The sequence below is a fragment of the Poecilia latipinna genome, unplaced genomic scaffold, assembly GCF_001443285.1.
Source record: "Poecilia latipinna isolate Pla-1442-1.1 unplaced genomic scaffold, P_latipinna-1.0 Scaffold24, whole genome shotgun sequence".
Lineage (NCBI taxonomy): Eukaryota > Metazoa > Chordata > Actinopteri > Cyprinodontiformes > Poeciliidae > Poecilia > Poecilia latipinna.
In genome coordinates this window covers 286,918-296,668 of record NW_015112640.1, presented here as the reverse complement: position 1 = coordinate 296,668, position 9,751 = coordinate 286,918, and the positions used below count along the sequence as shown (strand labels likewise).

At 40.1% G+C, this 9,751-nt stretch overlaps 1 protein-coding gene across 1 annotated transcript; it reads left to right on the top strand.

The window, feature by feature from the left end:
- On the top strand, nt 1-7,876 carry ptgis (prostaglandin I2 (prostacyclin) synthase). The gene is made up of 10 exons (XM_015037110.1): nt 1-127; nt 491-614; nt 1,192-1,367; nt 1,734-1,877; nt 2,270-2,397; nt 3,561-3,742; nt 5,185-5,338; nt 6,402-6,583; nt 7,260-7,411; nt 7,501-7,876. Exons 1-10 carry the CDS (start codon nt 69-71, stop codon nt 7,649-7,651), a joined length of 1,452 nt encoding a protein of 483 aa, XP_014892596.1. The 5' UTR covers nt 1-68; the 3' UTR covers nt 7,652-7,876.
- Nucleotides 7,877-9,751: the final 1,875 nt, after the last annotated feature.

Below are 9,751 nucleotides of genomic sequence, written 5' to 3'. Positions count from 1 at the left end.
CGCAAGAGTATAAAAGTCAGCGAGTCGCTGGTGGGAGCATTGAGAGAGGAAAGTTGAGCACCATAAAGATGATCTGGATCGTTCCTGTGCTGGTCCTGCTGTGTTTTCTCCTCACACACCGCTGGAGGTAAGTCAGTCTGAGCTCTGAACAATTAACAACTACAAAGATGACTTTGCATAAGAAATAGGCTGTCAGAAATATCTGTGTTACACGTGAAAGGTATAAAATGGAGAATCTATGTCATATAAATTAAACTATGAAGTTCAAATTTAAGGAACACAGACAGGCTACAAATCAGCTTCAAAACGCCTTTTGCCTCAAGCTTTTATTTTTGTTTTCATGTCGTAATTAGGCATAATTATTATCTACTAATACAAAAGAATGCGGTTGTATCACATCTATTATAACGAACGAAACAAAATGACAAAATGCTATGTGATATTGGTCCCAAACTCACGTGTATGATGTTCTCCATTTCCTTTCCTTTAGATACAAGGCTGAGCCGCCTCTGGACAGAGGACTGATCCCCTGGTTGGGTCACGCACTGGAGTTTGGGAAAGATGCAGCCAAGTTCATAACCCGCATGAAGCTGAAACATGGCAACATATTCACCGTAAGTAAAGAGTTTTAAACTCCTCAAAGTCTACTGTAATGTGACAGCTGGATGTGAAAGTCTGCAACAAGTGAAACCTGTTAAATGTTCTTTATCTGGAGAGAAATCAAAGTTCAGCTGCATAAAAACTAACCGGGGAAGTATTGAAATCCTCACCAGGAGTTATTGTGAGGTAGATTGTGGTAGATTGTGGTAGATTTTGTTTTTGTTGTTACTCACTCACTGTAGATCATTTTGTAGATGAGGTTCATTCCTGTTAATCTGGAAAAACCTGCAGTTTTGGGCGAGTTTAGAGGTTTTATAAAGAGAAGTGAATGTTGGTCATGTTTTCGCTGAATGTTTTTGCTTTCCGTTTCTGTCATTTCAAATCTACCCTGGAAGAGACCAATTTTACCGAGGACTTTACTCCAGATCATTGTAGAACACATTTTATATTTTTGTAACAAAATGTAATTAACCAAAAATGTACAAAATTTTTTTTTTCTTATTCCCTAAAGTAACCATAAAATACCAGGTGTCACAGAATGTGTTTTAATGGGAATTTTAAAATCTTCTCATCCGTTCTGTGGATGCGTAGGTGCGCGCTGCAGGCCGCTATGTGACCTTGCTGCTGGACCCACACTCTTACGATGAGGTCATCAATGACCCAGATTCGCTGGACTTCGGGCGCTACGCTCAGGTGCTCATGGAGCGCATTTTTAACCTGCGGCTCCCTCTTCACCAGCCAGAGAAAGCCAAGGCGATGATGAAAAGGTAATTGTTTATTGGCTCAAGCCGGAAACACAACTTTAATTTCATTTTCATCTTTTCATCACCGCGGGTATTCCCCTTTATCTGCTTCCTGTTTTTGTTTTTCTTCTTTTGTCATTATCAAGTTTTTATCAATATTTTCTTGTGGCTTTTAAGTCTCTTTCTGAAGGGAATTAAACATAATGAAAGTATTTTTTTCCGGCAGAGCTCTTTGGCTTGTTGCACTTACCTCTTGCCTAATGTCAGCCTTCTTTTCGCCATCTCCATGATTATGCTTTTTAACTTTACTATCAGTCTGTAAGGCATTTTTACAAGATTCCCTGCAATTAACCCTTTTCTGCTCTCCCCTTAAACATTTTGTGTCTGCAGGCACTTTATGGGAGCGAGTTTATCAACGCTCAACAGCACTATGAGTCGAAACCTGGAGACCTTGCTGAAAACCGAAATGCCGCTCAACCAGAGGAACTGGAAGGAGGAGGGCTTGTTCCAGCTCTCTTACAGCTTGCTCTTTAAGTACGAAAAAAAAAAAAAATGTCTTCCCACACTCAAATACTCTTGGCTGTTGTAACAGGAATGTGACTAAAGACCCTTTCAGTTAAACAGTTTACACACCACTTCATTTGGAGGTTTTTTTGTTTGTAAGCATTGCTGGAGAAACGCATTGAGGTCACCTTTCCGGCTCAACAATCTTGGCAGATGGACGACATGTTTCAAACTGTAATTTTACTACAACTGCTAATTAAGCAAAAGAGGGAGAAGGTCACACGAAACAGTGTGCGATTGTTTCCTTTCGTACATTTGTGCCAGCAATTCGGAGATCCCGCACATCGACGAGGCGTGCGAGTGGAAAAATTCAAATGAGATGCGTTGTTCATCTTTTTTTTTTTTTCTCTCTCTCTCCGCAGGGCGGGTTACCTGACGCTGTTTGGAGGGGAACAAAACAACAACAGCACAGATCCCTCAAGAGTTTATGAGGAATATAAGAAGCTCGAAGGCGTCTTATGCAGTCTGGCGAGAGGGACTCTGAGGAAAGGTAAAGAGACAAACTGGATCGCTTTGGAAAGCTCCTGAAAAATTTAACTCAAGGAAATGAGGTGCTTCACAAAAAGTATTCCTAAGCTTTGAATTGTTTCGAATGTTGTCACATTAGAACCTCAAACTTTTGATGTAAATTTAATTGGGATGGTTTTTTGTTTATTTTTTTTTTAGGTAAGCCGAGAGTTGAGCCATCATTATGAAGAAGGGGGGAAAAATGATTAGTATTGGTTTCGATATATTTTTAGTCCATACCAGTTTTGCACATGTTTGAATGCATGGCAAAAACATTAGACATATTTAACAGCTTCTCCTGCCTTTCTTCGATAAAGCTGAGGTTGTCCTGTCAGCAAATTTTCTCACCTAAGCCGAGCATTTCTGCAGCTCCTCCAATGTAACCGTTTCTCTATTAGCTGCTTCTCTGACTAATGCTGTCTTTAGTAGGCTTTCTGCTCAGGAGGTAGCGCCAAGTCTTTGTAGGAGTGCATTTGTGCCGCACTCTTTCCATTTTTAGATTTGGATTATAAAACAGTGATCCCTGGAATTGCGATGTTGCCTTACAGCCTAGCTTTTGTTCTTCATAAGTTTATCTATAAGCTGTCTGCGGTGTTCCCTGTTTGTCATAGTGCGGTTAGATCACTAAAGTTCTATAACAAGCATAATCTCAATGAAGTAACTGGGAATTTGTGGTTGCAAGGTGAGGGAATGTGGAAAAAGGGCAAAAGAGACTAAGTTTGGTGAAGCTAAGTCAATAAAGGAGGAGGAGTTTTGGCAGTAATGAGTAAATGTAGTGTTTTGGTGTTTACGTCTGTCACCGGTTAGTGCAGTTTGATATCATCAAAATATACTCTTAGATTTGTTTAGAGGTAGCTATGATGAGCTGCTCTTACTCAGCTGCTTACATAGTGTCTGAGTCCGTGTGACTGATTTTGCTCCACTAACAGTGATGTAACTCCTAGCTGTCAAAACAAACACTGAAATCCCTCTGATGTTGTTTCTTCTCATCCCCTCTTTTGTTTTGGAGATTTCCATCATCCATCCACCCTCACTGCAGTAAAACTTCGCAATGTCACTGAATCGGGCTGCTTATGTTTTTCTTTTTGTTTTTTTCTGTGACTTACTCGCACGCTCACGTTTGCTCTGTTTATCTGTGCGTGACAGAGGAGAAGAGGACTGCACAGAGCATTCAGAGAAAGCTCTGGGAGCTGCTGGCTCCAGCAGGCCTCACAGAAGAGTCTGGGTCAAGCCCTTGGCTCCACGCCTACAGGCGGCTCCTGAAGGAGGACGGCGTGGACGAGGAGATGCAGAGCAGGGCCGTCCTGATGCAACTCTGGGCCACGCAGGTGAGTCAGCTGGCGTGGGATTGGCATTCAGTGAAAACAAAGCCTAGATTTCTGACTGTGATTATGTCCGTAGGTTAGAAAAACCTGCTGCTCTGTCACATTATCATGACATAACACTGTCTTTGTTTTCTTATGTATTCTGTTTGTTGTCTCCAAAGACAATGATTCTCAAAAAAAAAAAAAAAAAAAAAAAAAGGAGATGCAGTTTCCCTTTTAGTCACATGGTGGTGCTGTTGTCATTTGATACAGGACAAAACTGTTGGCACTTGATGTCAGTGTTGAGGAAAATCAGCTTCTGGAGCAGAATCAATCGATTTTCTCTTAATCATGCCTGATTGTTCAAATACATACAAATTAAAATTTCCTTTTCAATACATGTATCAGAATGAAGAACTTCCACTTCCTCTGATCTATAAATGTATCAGCCAGATTGATTCTGATCTCTTCTGCATCTTTACTTAAACATTTTGACATGAGAATGAATACAAATGTGTTTAATGTGTCTAAGAAGAATTTAGAAGAGCGCAAATGGTTCACGCTATGATATGTAACATTAAAGATGTTCCTGGTGGGTTTTTTTTATTATTTTTTATCATGATTACAAAATAGAAAGTCTGCCCCAGAAGCTGTTTTTCTCTGATGCAACTCTACTGAAGAACCTTTTCCTCTTTTTATATGGTGGCCGTTAAAAAAACAAAAAAAAAAAACAGAATTTGCAGCTCAGATCTCAAAAACAACCAGAAATCAGTTTTTAGTCAAGAGAAACCTTACAGCTGCAGCTCTACTTGTTTCCAGAACACAAATACTTATGAATTAGCCTTTTAGATAAAAAAAAATTATAATTAAAATACACTAAATCACAGCAGAGAGAGAGAGATGTTTCCTATTTTAATCTTTCTTTTTTGTACGTCCATGTGAAATTTCTACTACGAGAAATACTGATAAATGAAAAAGTGATTAGATTTACTGCTGCAGTTCTGTTTTCTAGCGTGTGTATTTTAGTCACAAGCTTTGCCGTGGCGCTGAACGTCCTGCCCTTGAATGCAGGCAGATGGCAGGGGACCTCAGGTTTCCACTGGCTTTCCTTTTTAAGTAAACCATTACTGCACTGGGCTTTGCCAGAAGTGAGACAAACCAGAGCATGGCTCTCCTCTTCCCAGACACATGAGAGGAAACCGTTCTTATCTGTCTTCCAGCACTAAAAAAAAAAAATCATTAAGCTTTTCATGTAATTTAAAAAAAACAAAATTTAAATAAAGGCTGTGTTCTGTCACGACTCCAACCAGAAGGCAGATTTTTTAGATCTGTGGATGTCACGTGATGTTTTTATTTGCCGTTACTAAACAGCCACCTGCGCCGTCACTATGCAACACCAGAGTGGGGGATCTTATCACACCAAGCTCATGTGAGGGTTTTTTTTTTTTTTGTCTTTGTGTTTCCAGGGAAATGTCGGTCCTGCTGCATTTTGGCTTTTGGGCTACTTGTTGACAAACCCTGAAGCCCTGACGGCAGTGAAGAGAGAGTTTGGCCAGATTTCACAGATGGCGAGTTCAGGGACTCCTCTCATGGACAAATCCACCAAGACCCCAGTGTTTGGTGAGTGTTTGGTGTTGTTTTAGTCCAAATTACTTTGTATTAATACCTCTAGAAACTTTTCATTTACAGCAACAAAACATGAGCATGTTTTATTGGCACGTTATTTGACAGACCAACCAAGAGTAGTGCGTATTTGTGAGGTGGAAGCAAAATTCTGCAGGATGCTAAAAATGTGCTATTCATTCATATTCAGTCCCTTTCACCCCACAATAGATTCCTGCTGACCTGCAAAAATCAACATTTCAGGTTGGGAGAATCTGTTTATAGAACATCTATTATTCATGCACTCCACAAATCTGGCCTTTATGGAAAAATGGCATGATTGTAAAAAAAAAAAAAAAAGGAAGAAAGAAAAATAAAGAAAGAAAGAAATCCCCGTCGCAGTTTGTCACAAGCAGTGTAGGAGACCCAGCAAACATAGAAGAAGGTAATTTGAGGAAATGAGACTAAAATGAAACTTCCAGACCTACATAAAAACGCACCATCCCCACTGTGAAACAAAATGGTGGTGTCAGCATGATGCTGCGGTGATGTTTTCCTTTAGCATAAATAGGAAACGGAGCTAAAAAAAACAGGGCAGGTCTGGAAGAAAACGTTTTAGAGGCTGCAGAAGATTGGAGGTTTACCTTCTACCTGCATAGATATCATGAATGTACAGCCGAGTGTAAATATTAGATCAAAGCACATGTTCATGTAAGAGCTGAAAACTGATCTTCACAGATGCTCTCCAATCAGTCTGACTGAGTTTGTTAAAGAAAAATGGACCTTCAGTCTCTAAATGTTTAAAAACTGATACAGACAGGATACGTGTACCTTCTTTGAAAATGTTAGTGGTTAAAACATTAAAAATGTGAAAAGGTAATCAACACTTTTGCTGATTCCTGTTATAGCCTCTACATATACATACATATAACATGCTAACTGTGTGTTGCAGGTGAAAAATAGTGAATTCCATTGGTTTAGCCGCAAATATTCATTGTAAAAGACTAAAAATAAATAAATACATCTGTTCGTTTGCATAGCCATTTAGATTTTTTTGTTTTCGTTTTGTTTGTTTTTTCAGACAGTGTCTTGGAAGAGACTCTTCGACTCACTGCTGCCCCCTTCATAACAAGAGAGGTAGTGCGGGACAAGACCCTCCACATGGCTGACGGTCAGGATTACCTGCTGAGAAAAGGAGACAGGCTGTGTTTGTTTCCCTTCGTCAGCCCTCAGATGGACCCAGAGGTCCACCCCGAGCCTCAGGTGTGTTTCCAGCTTCTTTCTTTCTTCTACACTAGTTGGAGGCAAGTTTAACGGTAGCTGATATCAAGAGTGGTTTATGTAAGGTGCGCACAAAGCTGACCCTGAACGGCCCAGTGAGAGGTCAGATCCAGAGCTCTGGGCTACTCAGGGATTATCAGAGCATGAGAACAGAAACAGAGCTAATAGGCGTGGGAAGGACACTGCAAGTCCGCTTTGAAAATATGTACAGAAAATATATAAGAGCCCACTGCACTGAACCCCATTGAAAACCTCACAGTTGTTCTTCCAAATATTGATTTCTGAACTGTACCTGAGTTAAAAAATTAGTAATGTTGTTTCTAAATGAACATAAACTGGGGGGTCGGGGGGTTGCATTATTTGAGGTCTTAAAGCACTGCATCTTTTTAATTATTTTCACCATTTCTCATTTTCCCATTTCCAATTTTTGGTTGGAATTTCAGGGACACATTGTCAGAAGTTCACAGAATAAAAGAACAATGTTCATTTTACTCAAACATATACCTATAAAAAGTAAAACCAGAGAAACTGATCATTTTGAGTGGCCTCTTAATTTTTTCCAGAGCTGTATATCCACTGTCAAGCATCACATTTAGTCATGTTTTTATTTTTTTTGGGTGATTTCTTGCATCTAATATCTGCTTTGTTCCCCATCTAGAAATTCAAGTTCAACCGTTTCCTGAATGAAGATGGATCTGTGAAGAAGGATTTTTACAAAGGAGGAAAGAAGCTGAAATATTACACCATGCCCTGGGGTGCAGGGACCAATGGCTGCGTGGGGAGGCAGTTTGCCATCAATACCATCAGAAAGTGAGTGCCCTGCACATATTTCATCAGTATTATTGCTGCTTCGAACTCGAAAGTCCTAACTACGTTTCTCGTCTGTGTTTACGATTCAGATTTGTTTACGTGCTGCTGACCAGCTACGACCTGGAGCTCTGCGACTCCAACGCTCAGCTTCCAGAGAAAGATGCCAGCCGTTACGGGTTTGGGATGCTGCAGCCTCAGGGAGACCTGCTTGTCAGATATAAACCAAGAGAAACGCGTTAAATTTTAACCATTTCGTCGCGAAATCATTGTTAATATTGTCAATATAATTTTTGTACGTTTGTATTTATTGCTGTATGTGTTTATAAGAACATTATTTTTTCTATCAATAAAAACATGAGTAATGTGTTTGCTGAACTTTGTGAGTGCTTCTTTTGTTGGTGCTTCAGATATTTTAGTCTGCCTTTGTAAGCAAGCAAAACAATAAAAAATGGTAACAAAATGAAATTGCAGTTATTTGCAGCTCGCTTTCTGTCAGGAAGCTGGGGAGTTCTTCATGTCGACTGCAGAGTGAGTGTAATGAGGGCGGCGCTTGTCCAGTAAACAGAGCTGGTCTGGTACTGGCAGAAACAGGCCTGCTGTTTGCAGAGTGAATCTGAGTGGAACGTTTCGGTTTATGCTCCGACTCATCCCTCTTGCTCACAGGAGAGCATCTATCACACAGCACGGCTCACAGCAGAAGCATTTAAAGAGCGACGAACACACGCAGCGCCTTGCGAATGTACGCACACCTGTTGAACGCTTGAGATTTTACATCACAGATCTTAAAGGGTGTGAGGTTGGCCAAATATTTTCCAATTAAAATCTGAAAAGTGTGGCTTTAGCTATGCGTGCAGCCCTCTCTCTGTCGTTCTTTTGTATTCTTTTGATTAGATATTTCCAACGCCATCCCTCGAGGGCCGAATATTTTAGATGTGTCCATCCTAAAACACAACCGAGTCAAATGTCTGAATTAGCTCTTCACAGTTTGCCGTGTTCTGCCGAGGCCTGATAAATTATGAATTTTACTTATTTTTGTTGGATCAGAAACACATCCAGAACATGTAGGACACCACGTCTTGAGAAGTGACTTTGGACGTCTCTGTTGTAGAACCAAAAGTCTTTCATGTTTCTACCGACTTTACACATGTAGAGACAGAACTTAAGCTACATCAAACTAGACAGAGAGCTTCTCTGAACAGTAGTTTCAAAGTAGTGCCACGGATTCCTAATAGGATTTGGGTCTGGACTTTGACTGGGCCATTCTAATGCATCAGTATAAACTGTTCCACTGTAGCTATGGACAAATGTTTCAGGTTGTTGGTCTTCTGGAAGAGCAACCTCCATCTCTAATCTAAATTCTTGGCAGCTTCTAACCAATTTATGTTTTTTTTTTTTTGTTTTTTTATCTAGTATTTACCTCTGTCCATTTACCCATGAACTCTGACCAGCTTTTCTGCCATTGGTAATAAAATCAACCTCACAACATGATGCTGCCATCATGTTTCACTGTGAAGATGTGCAGTCTTGTTTTCTGACACACATGGCATTTTGCACAAAGAACCAAAAGATTCATTTTGGGCCTTCATAACCCATGCACGATACATTTTTGATATGGGTTATGATGGCAAACTGGTAACTGCTTCCTTTCAGCAATGACTTTTTACATGTTAGTTGCTCAAAAAGATCCGATTTGTGACGAGTTGTTGTCCTATTTTGTCAGGTATTAATTGGTGTTTGTCGTGCTAACCTACAAAAAATGTAGTAGAAAATAAACAAGATCATAACACAGTCAAAGCCAAACCACAAATCTACCTAAAAAAAAAAACTGTCTAAGTTTAACGTGAAACTGTTGGAGATGCACTTTATTTATAGGTCTTGTGTTACGATTATGGAAAAACAGATTCATGTTTTCGCATCCACCTGAATAATGTGTAGTTGCGCCACTGCTTAAAGGCCTAATGGTTGCTCTCCTTGCATATTTGTTTAGTTATATATTAGTTAGATATTAGCCAATTCTTGGTAGGACTTATTTCCCAACAATGTGACTTTAAAGGCTGTTGGTTGCAATGGACGTTAATCCAACAACCTATCAATTGTATTGCACATCACAATTATGCACTACTTTTCTGTTTTTCATGCGATCCCGATCAAATACAATTAGGTTCAGTGAGTAGGACATATGTTTTTTTGATCCCACTTTCCCTACGTAAGACGTCCCTTCTAAACTCCTTGGAAGCATAACGCGATGGCAAAAATCAAAACCCACTCCAATGATGTCCAGCAGCGAAGTAACAACGCGCAATCAGTCGCGACGCTGCGGCGCTGCGAGGGTTAACTTCA

Bases quoted from the DNA above. Each gene is read 5' to 3' on its own strand.
- ptgis (XM_015037110.1), top strand. From the start codon at position 69: ATGATCTGGATCGTTCCTGTGCTGGTCCTGCTGTGTTTTCTCCTCACA. The intron at 128-490 runs GTAAGTCAGTCT...CCTTTCCTTTAG, and splicing joins CTCCTCACACACCGCTGGAG to ATACAAGGCTGAGCCGCCTC. The intron at 2,398-3,560 runs GTAAAGAGACAA...TGTGCGTGACAG, and splicing joins GAGAGGGACTCTGAGGAAAG to AGGAGAAGAGGACTGCACAG.